The following is a 17,213-nucleotide window of genomic DNA, read 5'->3' as shown; positions in this document are numbered from 1 at the left end:
GTGTCAGTGCACAGATTTCATTAAAGGTAGCTGAACCCTTGGACACCTCGAGACTCATTCCAAGCAAGACAAGCAACCCATCCCGTTTGCCCAGGACCGCATCCCCTACAACTAAATGCAGCAAGCACGTGCACTGTGGGATGTGCTAACATGCAAAGTGGGCTAAGAAATGGTGTGGCTACACTGGAAGCAGGACACAGAAGCGGTGCTGGAAGATGTGTGAGGGAAATTGGGCCTCTCAAACTGTAGCCGAGAACAGGTTAGATGGAGGACAGTAAGCCTTCAGATTTCAAGGAGAGGTATGCACTGTGGCACTCCTGTAAATTGCTATCTGTGAATAAGCATCCACTCTCCCAGCAAAAGTGAAGCGCTGACCTCCTGGTCACCATAATATGGATGTTTGTCAGCTAAGGTTTCTGCCAAAACTAACAAACGCATGAGCATTGCGGTGTCACCACCAGCGCACCACCATTCTCCTGCTCCATTACAGCCACCAGTGAAATCAAAGAGAAAAACTGCTGCTGGCCGTGGTCTGAGTCTGACAAGGAGGTGGCAGTGTTAGACCTAGGCAGAGATGGTGACTCTGGCTGGGGCTAAATTAGAATCCATATTTCTTTATGTATAGGATCGAAAATAAATGATGTCAAAGTCGCCTTCAAGAATAGTGTATGTGGTATCCAGTCAGTGTCATGAAAAGTATGTTTAACCGGCTATCAGTGACTTCTTAAAATAAATCATTACTGCTATCTGGGCTGCAATAGGCATATCTACTTGAGCAATGCAAGATAGCTCAGTAGTCTATTGCATCTACTGCTGAGATCTGCGTGCAAGCTCCAGGTCACAGGGTATAATCAGTGGAAATCCTTTTAGCCCCTCACCATCAAGTCGAAAAATTAGTACTGCGGACTTGGGTATTAGTAGGTCCTAATATATATGCCTAGCGTACATCACTTTGTAGAGTGCGCTATGTAAATGCAGTTATTAATATTAATGATATGCTATGTTAATTAAACCTCCAAGACTAATTCACAAATTAACATTTAGTAAGCACTGGTGAGCGTTTAAAGGGATTATTTTTCGTAATTAGTAACTTTGCACTCTATGCTCAAATGCCTCTGGAAATATCCAACTATCATGCAACCTTTTTCTGATTTATTAACAAGAAAAATGCTTAATTGGTCTTTTTTGTTTTGCCTTTACAGCTGGAACTATATCGGGCGAAGAAATACCTGTTGTATCTAAGGCTGGTATAAAAGAATACAAAGACAGCTTTTCATGCGAAAAATTCAACTTTCGCAGCAACCTGAATATCACTTTCTATGTCTACGTCAGCAATTTCTCCTGGCCCATCAAGATCCAGGTCAGTGCCTAATTTACGTGTCGGTTATTTTGACTTGTTTCGGGTGTTGATCATTTAAAAAACACAAGGGCAGTGGTCTGACTTGACCATCGTTCGGTGTTAGCTACAAACTCAGTGAGGTGATACATGGGCTGAACTTAACTATTCCAGCCGGTATCTCCCATTGAGATTTTGGTCATTGTGAGTTAAAGTCCCAGAAATGGGGAATAACTATAGAGATCATAATTTTCTGGTCAAAATCCATGTTTTCCGATTTCACCAATTTTTAACGCCCACATTTACTAGCTTCTGACGACAGGTGGTAAACGTGAGTTCCCAGTTGGATCTGTTTCCTGATTTTGAACTCGGCTTTTTTGCTGGAAACACCTCATGGCTTTGCTCAACTGTCAATTTCATGACAAGTGTGGATCATGGATCCGATATTCTTATTGTTTTGAACCATAGGAGTGTTGCAGTTAGTTGAGGTTTGCTCAATGGAACATTGAATGCTTTATGTTGTTTGTATTGAGTACATTGCTGTTTTCTTCTTTATTATGTTTGTCTGCTATGCTTGGTGGCCTTTGTGGGTTTTTTTTATGATGAACTGATGTTCCGTGCTTTACTTAGTGACTTTTGTCGTTGTGGAACTGGGAATGGATTGCTTAGTCCTGTTTGATTGGGCCATGACACGTTTGGCTCTTCCATTATTTGAACAATCCAAGGGTTTCTATTTGATAGGAGCTTTATTTGAATTAGTAATTCCATACGTGGGAAATACTGATGTCACCAGGTACAGTATTTACCTGTTGTGTATCTCTTCCCCATTCAGCTTCCTCACCTATAAGTGCAGATACTGCTGTAATACTGCATGTTTTTTTTCATTTCTGTACAGAGTCTGTCTCCTATCACTTGATAAAATGTTTGCAGGTGAAAACGCGTGACTTTGGTATACTTTGTGTAATCCCTACTTGGGTGGAAATACTTGTTTGTGCTTAAATGGGAAATGCTGGCTCTTGACTGAGGACATAAAGGCTGCAGAACAGACCAGAGTTGTGTTTGAAACCCTATGTCCTGACGTGACTGGGTTATGGTGGAAGGCTTGTTGTGTTGCAAGCAAATAAGCGTGTTGACTGATTGACTAAGAACATTACATTTAAGAAAACGTGTCTGCGTCCAATTTGTGCTTGTTCCAGAATGCATATCGTCCAATGCATTACTTTGTTGAAGTGCTAATTGTGCTGATGGTGATAACTGCCTGGATTCTGTATTTATATGCATAAATTGCCCTGGGACAACATGGCATATCTGCGGGGGTATTTCTCATGAGTACACAGACTCCTAGAGCAAGTGTTACCTGACATTGACAACGAGTGGTCCACTGGGATAAATCATGATGAGTGATGAATAGAAAGAGTGTAGCTGACACAATGTTAATAAAAAAAAATCTTAACTATCCTTAAGCATGGTCTATTTGCTGCCCACGTTTGATAATTTAGTCACACATTTGTATTTATAAATTTGCTGCATGTTTACACATGTTCATTCTCACCATGACCTGTGGTATAGAGTAACACCAGCATGAACTATTCAGCAGGCTACCCTGAAAATAAACAACTTAGCTTCTGTTTGGAACTGAAGCTCTTCATCATGAGCAGAAAAATAGAGCATATGCGTCTGCCCACAATTTTGAGAGAGACCCTCTCTCTCCTCTGGTTTTAGTGGCCTGGCTTCTCTTGTGGGTGGGTTCTTTTGTACCTCTTGTGTGGCACTCTCTTCAGTGCTGTTAATGTGAGAGGTAGATTGTATACAAACTCACATTATCAAAGGCTGCCTCAGCGAAACCGAAGGTTTATACTGCAGTCATGAACACAGTTTGAGCCAGATGATAGAAGTGACTCAGGAGAATGATTTCTGGAGGGCCTGAGGAGGTCTGAGAATGGCCATAGAGAGGGAGTAGCGCATACAAATGAGAATGCAATTCTGGTGGGTAGGCGACCAGAAGTTAGTCAATGAATGTACAAGTAAACCAAAGGACAGAGTTGGTGGAGGGCTGGTCAGATAAATTGAAATATAAAGTCTGCTGCAGAGGGTGACTGTGAGGGTGGCGTGGGTGGGGGGTCAAGAGCATTGAATCTGAGTTGGTGTGTGGTCTTAGAGAAGGAACAGGGCAGCTGAGTGGGGCCAAAATGAAGGAATAAGAATGGCACAAGTTTATGGAATGGAAGGATTCTAAAGCACAGCCCTAAGAACGAATAAGGTGAGGGAAGCAGAGTTGGACAGGGGAAAATGCTGGGAAACCTTTTTGGTAGCTATACGCTTTATAAAACACATATAATAATAATGATCTGTTGAAACTAGTCAATGCCTCAATGCACAGCACAGGACACACTCTGGACCCCGTCTTCTCCACCAGTTACAGAGCCAAGTTCTCACACACCACCGAGGTAACATGGACTGACCACTGCATCATCTACTTCACCATTGAGGGACAGTCTGAAGCCCCAACGAGACCCCCCGCCATCCTCCACCGCAACTGGAGCAAAGTCACGGAAACACCCTGGATTGCCGCCCTCAAAGAAGGCAGTCCCATCCCCGCAGACACACTTTAACACTGCGTTCAAAACTTCTACAACTGGTTCTCCTCAGCTGCCTACACCATCGCCCCCCTGAAGTGTACCACAAAGAGGAAACCCACCAAGCAAACCAAATGGTTCACCCCTGAACTCTGAAGCCTCAAACTCCACTGTAGGAAGCTAGAGAGACACTGGCGCAGCAACAAGACATCCACCAACCTTGACTCTTTCTGATCTGCCCTCACCAGTTACTACCACTGAATCAGGGAGACCAAGAAAGAAGCAGTCAAGGCTAGCACCACCCACCCCAAATGACTTTTCATCATAGTCAGAGAATTCTCCTGCCCCTCCACCACAAAGAACATGATCCATCCCTCACAAGCCCTCTGTAACACGCTCTTGGACTACTTTCACCACAAAATCGGCAACATCTACAGCAACTTCAACCCCCAGTCCATTGACCACCCCTGCACCCCAACTCACTCTTCCCCGGTTTAGCATTTGGAAACAGCTCTCCACCAAAGACACCATTGGCTTCATGACCTACATCCAGTCCAGATCCCCCACTGACCCGTGCCCACACCGCTTCTACAACCTAGGAAGAGAGGTAATCAGAGCCTCCCTCACAGAAATCCTCAACACCTCCATCTCCATAGCCACCGTCCCCGACGCCTGGAAGCACACCGAGGTCAAGCCCCTCCTGAAGAAGCCCTCAGCCGACCCTATCAAGCTCAAAAACGACCACCCTATCTCGCTCCTCCCTTTCCCCACCATAGTCTTGGAAAAGGCCATCATCCGCCAGCTCACAGACTTCCTTGAAGACAACAGCTTGCTCGACCCATCCCAATCTGGCTTCCAGCCCATCCACAGTACTGAGACTGCTTTGATCGCTGCAAACGATCACATCAGACACCTCCTCGACCAAGGAGGAACAGCAGCCCTCCTCCTCCTTGACCTATTGGCGGCCTTTGACACTGTCTCCCACTGCACTCTCATCACCAGACTCCACAGCATTGCATCCAAGACAAAGTACTCAAATGGATCTCCTCCTTCCTGTCTGGCTGAACGCAGAGGGTCCTCCTCCCACCCTTCGTCTCTGCACCCAAAGACATAATCTGCGGCATTCCCCAGGGCTCCTCCCTCAGCCCCACACTCTTCAGCACTTACATGACACCACTGACAGACATCGAACACACCCACGGTCTTAACATCATCTCATACGCTGATGACACTCCGCTTGTCCTATCCCTCACTGACGACGCCTCCACCACACAAATCAACTTCCAATACACCATCACCAATATCGTCACATGGATGAGGACCAACTGTCTCAAACTAAATTCAGATAAGACGGAAATCCTCATTTTCGGGAACAAGCCCTCCCCCTGGGACAACACGTGGGGGCCTGCTGCCCTTGCCCCTGCTCCCACCCCTAATAACTACACATTCAACCTCTGCATTATCCTGGACACCCAACTCACCGTGAAGCAACAGATCAACGCCAACTCCTCTGTCTGCTTCCTCATTCTCCGCATGCTCCGCAAGATCTTCTGAGCTCCACTCCACTAGGAAGGCAGTCACCCAAGCCCTCATTTCCAGTTGTCTCGACTACAGCAACACACTCTATGCCAGAACCACAAAGCAGCACTTGAACTGCCTCCAAATCATCCAGAACGCAACAGCAAGACTCGCCCTAAACCTCCAGTGAAGAACCAGCATCACTCCCCACCACAGAGCCCTCCACTGGATTTCCGTCCAGCAAAAGTGCCACTTCAAGCTCCTCGAAAAACACCTACAAGGCCCTCCACGATGCCAGACCCGCATACATTAACAATCACATCACATTCCACCGACCTACCAGAGAACTCAGTTTAGCCAACCTCACCCTGCACTAGGTCCCCCGCATCCATCGCAAATGCTCCGAAGGCTGCTTCTTCTCCCACCTCACCGCCAAGTCCTGGAACGACCTCCACCCGCCCACCTCCCATTCCCTGAAGGACTTCAGAAAGCAGCTCAAGACTTGGCTCTACAATATCCATCACCAGCTGGCCAAGGCTTGCACTTCTCCCCCAGCGCCTGGAGACATATCCTCCTTTCCCTTCCCAAGGTGGCAAGTTCACAATCTACAAATTCCCTTGATTGATTGAAAAAGATTGTGAGGCTGACAGCTTTATTAACTCATAGGATAGGGCAATAATGGTTGTTAAATGCCTTTTCCCTCTTTGTGTGCTATTAGCTTTCACTCAGGTCCAAAATTGCGGTGTGGGCAACTAATGAGCTGTTTCACACACAGTAAAGGAGGTAGTACTACATGTTTTGTTCTTTTTTGAAGCATGCCACTATGTTTCAATTTCTGGGCTCTTTGTTTGTTTTTATCATGGGCAACCAACGCATTGTCAAATTCTGAACCAAACTCGGTAGAGCTAAATATCTCCTCATCTGCTTCTAAGGTTCCAATTACATGGGCTCAATGTGTAATTGTAAATATAGTCAATGTTGCTTGGAGAGAATACAATGAGTTAGAAGAAGAATCTTGAACCTCGCTTGATGTGGATAACTCTGTCAAAGATGTTCCAAAAAAACAATGAGGGTGTCCATAGTGACCACTTTATCATTAATTGGACGAAGTGCAGTCAGTCATGTTTAATATGTATTTTGGCAAGAAGAATATCAAAGGCACTGCAAGAGAACAGGGCAGTGCAGAGAGCACCTTGAAACCGGAAGTGGTGGAAACAAAGGTGAAGCAAGAGTATCCCAGAGGAGACGTAGGGGGACCAGAATGTAGAATAGAGAGAAACTCAAAATTATTGAAGCCAGGATGAGTCATAGACCACCTGGTAGGGCGTGGATAGATGAGTGGACTGGAATTACCACACATAGAGGGAAGAAACAAATCATATACAAGTAACATAGCAATACCGTGTGGTTGTTTCTGTGGAGGAAGTAATTGGATCTGATGTAGCCTATATTCTTGATAGCATTTCTTTAAGCATCATTGGAATCTAAATCCACCTTAAATATGCACAATGTGCAACTTTAGGTGGTATTTTAGACTTAAACTTTCTCCCCCAAGCAAATGAATCTCTAGCTGAAGATATCTTGGAGATTGGAAATCTGACTGTTAGATTGAACATTTTATTAAACAAACCTTATCCTCCCATATATATCTAAGTTCAACTTTTTCCATCTTTCAAATTCTTTTCTAATTTCGGGTGCCTGGGGATCAAAATTTAGAACATAAATTAAAAGAATTAGAATAGTATTGAGAAATGTATTTTTACTTTCCTCATTCCTAATAAAGATATTCTTTTCAACATCCCTCTTAATCGTATTTTTGTTTAAAGATGAAATACTTATCTTTTCCCATTAGCTTTACATACAGATAAGTGTCCAAAACGGTTAAGACAGGACAAAGTATATGTAATTGACATATGCAGGACATAAAAGATTAAAACATATCAGCAATATATAATATATATATTTTTAATTCCAAATGATATATTGTTTTCCATTTATTCTAATAATAGATTAACTTCTATCACCAAAGGCGCCAGTGCAGATTCTAACAGCAAAGGTGATTGAGGTCTTACCAGGTTCCTTTCCTGAGGGTTTATTAAATGTGAATATGCTTTACTCTCAGAAGGCAACTAAAGGAATCCTATCCAAGCAGAAGGAGGCCAATGCAGAACTTCTGGAAGTGTTCCTGGTTCATACACATATAAGCATTCATATGGGGAATCACTCCCACATCAGACTCTAGTGTCCTCTCCACCAACAAAGATATGGATAGCTGGACCAGCCACTAGGTCCCTAGGTCTGTCATGACAGGATGCCTTAGCTACACTTTTGCTGGTCCTTGTAGCTTCCCATGGGTTTAAGGAACAATAATGACATTTTGAGCTGATTAATGCACAGGCTAACTATCGATGTAAGGGTAATTCTCGATCTCTTGACTCCCCTATTATGGTGCTGCTACGAGCTTGCCTTCATAGTGTTCTCAATCTGGACTCCACTGCAATGTCATCACTTGGATCCAGGCTACTCTCTCCATTGGACTTATGGCAGACCACATAGGATTGACCAGGGTGGAACTGGAAGGTTGGTGGGAAAACTGTACCCTTTTAGTAAAAGAAGGGGAGCACCCTAAAGGCGATAGAGTTCTTCATGGAGGAGGAGGAGGGAGGGATGGTAGGCAGAGAGCTCCTGAAATAGGGAGGAAAGAGGACTGGAGGAGAGAACATCTGAAACCGAAAGCAGGTACAGGAATCCAAAATACAGTACAACTATGTTTGCAAAGATCCTTTCACCAAAGAAAAACAGTTTCTTGGACGACGTTTGGGCGTCTCTTACTGTCTCCCTGAAATAATACGTGATGGGAAACAGCCCTTTTTGCTGTATGAAAATACGTCAGCAGGTGTGAGCACGGGCATCCATGTAGGACAGAAAGACTCCCACTCTGTTACCTTCTGCTCATGAGAAAACATATGCATTTCACACCCTTATGTGGGCCATAATAATATGCTTCTTTTGAAAGGAGGAACTTTGGTAAACCACTCATTCACGACAAAGGTTATTCGAAAACATTAGGTGTCATGGGATGAGTCAAAGGTGCTATCTAGTTTCCAGGCCAAGCCTTAGTGGGTGACATGTATGCGTTCAGTTCACTCAGTCACCCCACCACCACTTTCTGTAGGGTCGCACATCAGCGCTGTTGCTCAGAGACTAATGGTGCAACTTCATAGCGGCTCTGGAAGATTGATGGCCGCCCGTGAGTACGTGCTGTCCGGCAGTGACCCGGGGCCAGCCGTCTTTGATGGAGGCCGCACCGAGATTGAGAACTTCAAGCTGGGAGCCTCTTAAATCTTCATTCCACGCCACAACGTTCGCATATCGAGTTTCCCTTCTACAAGGCAGAGGAATGTGACGGACAACTTCGGATTACCCTTGAAATTGCATCCATGAGCAATAAAGATAAAACGATTGTAAAATATTCTGGAGCAGGCAGTTAAATCGGTGAACACATTGTAAAGGTTGGGCGATGATCCGATAGGAAGTGATGTATGGGTTCTTAGCAAATGTATGTTCCACTAGTTTGCTCCTTCTGAGGGGAAATTGGCTGGCACTAGGGCAAGGCACTTCTAATTGGTCAACCATGGCACCATCTGCAGCGGCCTCATATTACCTCAACAAAAACCAAGTGTGGGCCAGTTTCCGGGAGACGTGTGTAGCAAATATCACTTTGTTTCAGAGTGGACAACCCCTATCACTGGCTATGGCCAGCTTTAGCACAGGCCGGAGGGCAACCGGAGAAGAGGTTTTACAACCAAAGCATAACGACGGATTTTATTCACTTGACAAGTTGGATAAGTGTTGTCAACGTAAACATAGGTGGTACATAAAATAATACAGTCACTTTTGCAGGGGTCACGGTAGTTGCAGTTTTGTTCCCAAGTCTATGTTGCTTCAGGCTCCAGGTCTGTTGTGGTGACTTATTTTGCCTCACTCTCGTCTGTTTCTGCCGTATTTTCTTGGAACAAGACCTGAAATGAGACAACATTCTTTTACATTTTCAGTTTTACCAGTAAAAACGTTGTTATGGTTACGAAAGGCGGGAAACTAAGCATACTGATTAATTGTTTGGGGCATGATAGCTTAAACTACAATACCTCATAATTCGACATTCACATACACAGTTCTGCATGGGTTTTAACCATGCAGATTTTGCAGCAGGTCGAAAATATGGTCTAATTCTGGGCCTGGCATAATGATAGTCACTATTAAGGCAATTGTTGTGCTTAGATACTTTATCCTATTTTTTTTAAAGGAGAGAAAGCTTGTTAAATTTAAAGCAGTATCACGTATTCTGGGCATCTGCTGCAAACTGATCACCATCCTCGATATTCTGTCGGGCCCAGCATAAAGGGGGCAGTTATTGACGTACTGTGGGCAGTCGTGGCATGAGATGGTGATACAAATGCATGGTAGGCCGGGTTTAGTCATGTCGCAGTAGTACAAGTGACTACTTACTAAACATGTAAGGTTGCGATTCTAGGGTAAAAAGTGTGTTTTTACATGAAAGGATAAACTTTTGTTTAGGGGAATTATATCTATTGTTCCAATAAGAAATCTATGTATGCGAAGGGAAAACTTGTATTTTTATAAACGGACAAACTGATGGTTAGGGACAGAATGCTTGATTCCAAATATGCATTGAAAATATCTGAGTGATAATCACTACTGCAATCTGAACCCTTGGTTTTTAAGATTAGTTGGACTCAACTGCTGTCCAAACTTGTAAAGTCTGAAGAGCAGAGCAAGAGCACTAATTCATGGGCCTGTAAAATGTTGACTATATATTTACCACCATTAAGGAAGGCTACTTTTTCCAGTGCGTCTGAATATAGTTTGTGCATTGATGAAAAATTTGGTCAAAACCCACTCCATTATCCCCGGTAGCTTACTCCAATCAGACTCACAACTAAGATTGGTATAGAAGAATCTATTCATACCTTGCACCTATTGTATTGCACCGCCACTCAGTGGTGAAGCTACAGTACTAGAGTAGCTGCAATTCCTAGAAATTAGGAGCCTTCTATATCTTGTTCACAGCCTAGGTGGAATGCAGGGGGGCTCTTTTCCTTGCTTTCATTAGGGCCAGTGGCGGCCTTGCTAAGTCACTGACTTCTGTCACCAATTTAGCCACTGGATCCGGCAACATCAAAACAGTACGCACCAGGATCAGTGCTCTGCGCTGTTTATGTGATCAAAGTAAGCCACTGTTACAATATGTGAAGGAAAGAGTTAAGTCTATTAAGTCTAACAGTGAATATAATCAACTCATCCATTCCAAGATGAAACACATCCTCTTTCCATCCCTAGAGCAATTTGTGGAGCAAGGATTGATCATGGTAACTGCAGCTCACAGGTCTTTCAAAAATCATTATACTGCAATCCTTGTGAAATCAGACTGCTTCAGCCACATCACACTAACTACTGACTCCAGCATGCGATCTGATTTAATTATCTCTTGTCTTTAAACTAAGGTTGTTATAGCATTTCAATGTATGTAGGTATACCCTCTAAATATCTATTCACTGAAAAAACAAGGGTTAGTGCAGTAGTATAGCTAGCATTGGTTATAACTTTGTAATGTATGCTTATAGGAAACGTCAGAAATTCACTAAAAACACAGTTAATGTGCAAATATGGGTACGAATTAACTCCAAAATAACACTGAAGGTTGCAAATTTTGGTGAGGGCTGCAATCCATTATTCCCACAGCAGCCCCACAAACCATAATTTGCACACTAAATGCAGTTTTCATGACTTCGCCCTTGGTGTGTCAGATGAAATTACAAGTGTTGTAAATAATATTATAGATGCAATATCATATCATATTACTCTTAACAGAATGAGATGACTATGAATGGAATATTTATATCAGTATACATTATCTAATTACATTGTGCTTTTATGTATTCTTTTTTATTGGTGTATGTATACTGTGAGGGCATGAGCATTTCATTTGGTGTGTGAGTTTTGGTTTTCATGTCAGTTTCGGTGTTATGGCTTGTAGATAGGTCCTGCACCCAACCCTAACGGCCAACCCTTGATGCACACAGCCCATGGCCCTGCGCAGTGGAGGATGGCCATGAGGCTAGACCCTGCTCCCCAAAGTTCCAAGGATAGTCAAATCCGAAATATTCTCAACGGCGGGAAAACATTCAAGCGCCTGCTAAATGGACATCTAATTCACCCTCAAATGTAAATGATCACAAACTTTTCGAAAAATAAAGTGGCAGCATGAAAGTATGCTGCATGATGCACACGTGGGCGAGTCCTGGGCCTGCTTATTAATGTAGATCTCTCGCCGCCCTGTAATAGAGGTTTGGGAGAAATGTAAACTACAACAAGCATTGGCAAAGCAAATAGGTTTCACCTTTGTTTTTTCTTTTGCCATCTGCTTAGCCGGATTATAAATATTACAGAAATAGCATAATAATGTTTGTTTTAAATTTGATAAACCGTTCATACTTGTTTATGTTGGTATGTATGTTGAATTAATAAACAACATAAAGAAATATTAACGGTTTATCAAATTTAAAACAGACATTATTCTAATATTTTTCTAATATTTATAATCCAGTCAGATAGTAAAATAGAATGCAAAAGAAAAAACAAAGATGAAATTAGTGTGTTTGTCAGCCAAATGTGGCTCCAGTTTTGTTTGAATCTACCCCATGCACTGCCGTCCATAAAAGACATTTAAACCTTCCCTCCGAACACACGCCTCTTCCCTTCGAACACACGCCTCTTCCCTCCGAACACACACCTCCCTTCGAACACACACCTCCCTCCTCCGAACACACGCCTCTTCCCTCCGAACACACACCTCCCTCCTCCGAACACACGCCTCCCTCCTCCGAACACACGCCTCTCTCCTCCGAACACACGCCTCTCTCCTCCGAACACACGCCTCTCTCCTCCGAACACACGCCTCTTCCCTCCGAACACACACCTCCCTCCGAACACACACCTCCCTCCTCCGAACACACGCCTCTCTCCTCCGAACACACGCCTCTCTCCTCCGAACATACTCCTCTTCCCTCAGTGCCCAACCTCTCCAATATGTATCTCCAAAAGCAACCATTGAGGTGCACACTGTAAAGGCTGGAACAATCTGCAAGATGTGCTACGTGCCAAGGTGTGTTTTTAAAAACAACTCTAGGCAGATCCTCTACGTGACCACAACAGTATACCATTCCAGTGCAATTCAACTAAACTATCAAAATAGCTGGCAAATGGTAAATGAAAACGCAAACATCTCCTCTCTGCATTCATCAACGTAATATTTGTCTGTTTAGATCCAGGTACAAACGGCTCAGATTCATCAACACGTTTCAGATTTTCGCATCCTCGTAATGGAAAATTAAAATACGATTTTGAAAAATATAAAGTAAAAGCCTCTGAAACTATTGAACTCAACGTTAAGACAGTGTATTATTTCCCACACCGTTATCAAAGAAGGAAGCAGACATGAATGCACTGGCGCTGGCCTAGGTGGATTTAATAGTCTGTGCGAATTGACAAGTAAAGCATTTCATGTACGGCAGTGCACAGTGTGCTTTTGGATTTTCATGTGGGTGAACACCACGGGTGTCAGACACAAGGAAAAGAACTTCCTCGTTGAACGAGTACTGGCAATCCCAGTATTAAATGGAGACAGCAGGTCTTTTCGGTGTTAGGAGGCGTCTGCTGGATGTTGTCCCGCATTCGCCGTACAGCTAAGCTCACAATACTGGAACACGAGTGGGTGCTACGGTGAGACGGGGCACCAAGCTTCCCCCTCACTTACAAAGAAACCCCTATCTTTGAGAACAGTGCTGTGACTCGGTCTCCAATGGTACAGCTCAGACTCCTTCTACAGGACAGTGTCACAAAAGATATGAGGACAGGTGCTGCAGAGAGAGAGAGAGAGAGCATACCACCACAAAGCAAAATAAAAAAAAAACAAGAAGTCCCTTCAGTGTTGTGCCACAGAGGAAGGTCACTGGATACTGTCCAATTAGAAGTAACCGGAAGGAGTACTTGCTCTACGGGCAACCCGAGAGCGAAGAAAACAGGAAGTGAAGCAGGACAACGTGTAGAGGGCATGCTGGCCAATCACAAGCACCTAAATGAGAGCGACGTTGGACTAAGCCAATGGTAAGTACAGGTAAGCAAGGGGCTGGCCCTAAGCCCCTTTAAGTTTGTTTTTTTCTCCCCCCTTAACAATAGATTACGTCAAGCCTCGCGCAAGCGCGTGTGCAGGCAAAACCTAAAACAAGCATATCTTATAGTCCCCAACCTGTCCACTATCGGGAGCGATGTATTGCAAACTCGGAAGGCATTTACAAGCTGGAGGGACCCAAAAAAACCTCCCAAATCATGATGAGTAGCTTGGGAGTCATCATTTGTCTTGCCTTTTTTCCCCTCCCCATTTCTGAGTGTCACCCTTTACCATGCCCAAACAAGGGATAATTGATATTTGAACGCTGCTCGACTTGCCTTAGGGCCCTAACCTGTGTGCTCACTCCTTCCTTTGCCCAAAAGACTAATAAATATAAAAGCATTGCGCCGGTCACAACTGTGCTGCCATGCAAAGTGTGGGACTTGAGGATATTACTCAGAGCTATATTTTCCCTATAACATCTTTCTTGCCCAGTGGTGAGGTGACACTCACATGCATGTCCCCAGGACAGTTTCCAGCTACCCTGCTTCCCTTTTCAGATTTGAGAGCTGAGTAAGAGGACAACTGTGTAGTGTCCTGGCCTGCTTTCACACTTCCGAAAATGCCCCTCTCCACTGTTTGCAAATGACAAATCTAAACTCTGCCCTTATGCGAGGTGTGTGGGGACAAAATGCTTCAAATCACGTGATGTCCCTGAGAAAGGCGGTGAGGGGTTACACACAGCACACTCACTTTTAAGAAAGGCGAGAATGTACAAAAGACATGAAGCAAACAGAAATAACAGACATTCTCCACTGATATGTAATTTCTACTCTGCCCTTTACCAGCCACAAACTCTCTACATGACTTCAAGAAACCTACTTAGACGATCTCTTTTTCCCACATGTTGATCCATCTATACTGGCTGGGCTTGAGGACATTCAAACAGCAGAGGAAGTGAGTTATGCAGCAAATAGACTTCCAGGGCCCTGGGGACTTCTCTGTACCTTTTAAAAAAGATTTAGCAAACTATTATTTGGTCCATTGTCAAACGTTTTTAAAACACTCTTAACCGCACATAATGTCACAAGCCCAACGTAGAACCCACACTTCCAGCATATCGATTTAGAACCGGCAGTATATCTACTGGATATTGCAGAACAGAAGAAAACAACAAATAGTCCATCTCTCACAATCCTTCGGGACTAGATACCGAATACAAACAGGTGCTGACTCCACTACTTTCTATAATTCACACTTTGTGGTGCCAATCCTCATAAAGAGGCTACACTTACCAGACAGTGCAGAAATTGTGCAATTGTACAACCCTGGATACAATGGCTATACATGAAACTTGTCATACATACTTAATGTGCACTTTAGCTAAATATAAAACTCCTATTTCTTTTCAGACATTAAGTTTATCAGTAGATGCGAAGGCATCTATGAGCATTGGTGTGTTCATAATGAATAACTGGTTTTAGACACATAAACAAATGATTGTACTTTCTCACCATAGTCTAAGCCTTGGGTGACCCTGTAAGAGGATGGCTCATTAATCCTTTTACACCACATAGTGAAAGTAGATTCCTACAACAAATACCCCAGTACTCTATATCAACCTTACTACAATAGTGGGAGCTGCTCACTAACTGATAAAACACAAGAATATTGCCCTTACCTATGACACTAATAATGAATAATTCATATTTTAAATGTGGAATAGAGTACAAGGAGTTTGGAAAATGGATCTCAGGAGACCTGCAATTATTAGTAGTTCTTTAGCGAGATGGGGGACACCAGAATAGGATACCATGTACTAATCCTTCAATGTATCACTATAAGATTAATTCAGATTATATCGGCGAATCCATTGTGCAAACTCAGCAATAACAAAAGAAGCGGGAGCCGTAAGAAGACCACATTAGAACAAATGTTTGTACAATGCGGTCAGAAAGAGTGAATGTGCTGTTTATACTCGACCTTGTGCAACATACCAACTAACAAGAAACATGTCTCCCTATCAGAGTTGGAGGAAGATGTGGTAATAGAGATTTAAGAAAAAACCTGATCTCATAAATGAACCGGAGTTGCTAAGGTCTCCATATCTTTATAGTCCAGACTACTGCATATTTGAGATGTTAAATTAGATTGAAAGCAACATTTAACTACTCGGAGTTGTGTTAAAAGGGCTGCGAGGAAAGAGGTGCATATTTTTACATTTGGAGAACCTGTGTGCATGCACAGCCCTTCTGGAAAGACGTGCTGTCACAAGTAAGAATGATATATAATGTTGCACTAACACTAAACCTGAGAATATCATTACTAGGGAACTGAGGATTTAACAGCGATTATCCATGCACAACTCCAGTGGGAAGGTTGCTGACACATCTTCTTACTGCTGCCAGAGTAATTATTGCACAAGCCTGGAAATATTTACCACTCCTCTCTTAGATGCCAATAATGGGGGACTGCGGATCGTAACATTTATACAAGTGGCTAACTGCATACATTAATGACAAATTGGATGAATCAGAGAGAAAATTGGTTATGTTTTAAAAGACTTAAATAAAAGAAAGTGGGCTTGGGAACTTTCTGTAAAAAGAACTACTTTTGTCCAATGAAAATCATCCAGAGCTACTAATATTAGTGTTGTAATAGTGACCACAGCAAACAAGATTACTTTAGTCGCCACCATTTGCAAGATTACTAGCAGTGATCATCTCGGCACAACTTGCAGGATTGCCAGCAGTAATGTAAAAAAGGCCTTAGCAATTTCCAATGCCTTAATGGGGGAATTACCTAGCAGCGGTAGCTGCAAAGCCCAAGGCAGCAAGGTTATGTGATAAGCCTCCTAACGCCACATGATTTATAACTCAAATATAATCTTTAAATAAATTTGGAAAATTTAGTCATTTCTCTCGAAACATCAGCTATTGCGTACTGAAAATACACACATTTTCATCTCAAATACATACTCTAAATTCTGGTATACATATGTTACTTCAATCAAATAGAAGCATCTAATTTAGAAGACAGGGCTACATATGGGAGAGCTACTCACAGGTAGGTGGAGAGCTACAGTAGCTCACAAGCTACTCGTTAGAGAAGCCCGGTTTTGTTGATGCCCACAACCATGAGTACATCAGAGCTAGTATGTTTATCATTTCAGAATGATGAAGGACACTCAACAACCAGTGACTACTTTGGAAAAGAGAGGGAATTAAAACGAGCACTTAAAAAATAAAAATCTTTCAATGTTAGTTCGTATTGGGACAAACTACAAATAAAGAAAACACCTTCATACTTGGGCAAGGTGAGGGGACAAATATGCTCGCCACCCATGGGTAAAGTGAGGTGCACACACAGCATTCTACCCATGGGCAATCTTACCCCATCCCCTTGTAAGGAGAGAGATTATAATGCTGCAAATGCCCCAAATCCTGGGGGTTAAGCCCCCCGCCTGCCTTTGGCAGGGCAGCAAGTTTGATGCAACATATGCAGGATAGAGGTCAAGTTCCTCAGCATCCAGTTTGAAATTTCAAATAATGTAATGGTCTAGCTGTCACTTTTCCATGCTACACAGACAATA

General features: G+C 43.1%; 1 protein-coding gene across 2 annotated transcripts in view; it reads left to right on the top strand.

The window, feature by feature from the left end:
- Window positions 1-17,213, top strand: part of ATRNL1 (attractin like 1) — a 2,088,076-nt gene that overhangs the window by 1,213,138 nt on the left and 857,725 nt on the right. For both annotated transcript variants that reach the window (XM_069239275.1, XM_069239274.1), the window contains exon 24: window positions 1,203-1,360. In XM_069239275.1, coding sequence (XP_069095376.1) covers window positions 1,203-1,360 — 158 coding nt within the window. The remainder of the gene's footprint in view (window positions 1-1,202; window positions 1,361-17,213) is intronic.

This window comes from Pleurodeles waltl, chromosome 6 (assembly GCF_031143425.1).
Source record: "Pleurodeles waltl isolate 20211129_DDA chromosome 6, aPleWal1.hap1.20221129, whole genome shotgun sequence".
Taxonomy (NCBI): Eukaryota; Metazoa; Chordata; class Amphibia; order Caudata; family Salamandridae; genus Pleurodeles; species Pleurodeles waltl.
The sequence above is the reverse complement of the archived record's forward strand: the minus strand, read 5'-3'. Positions and strand labels throughout refer to the sequence as shown.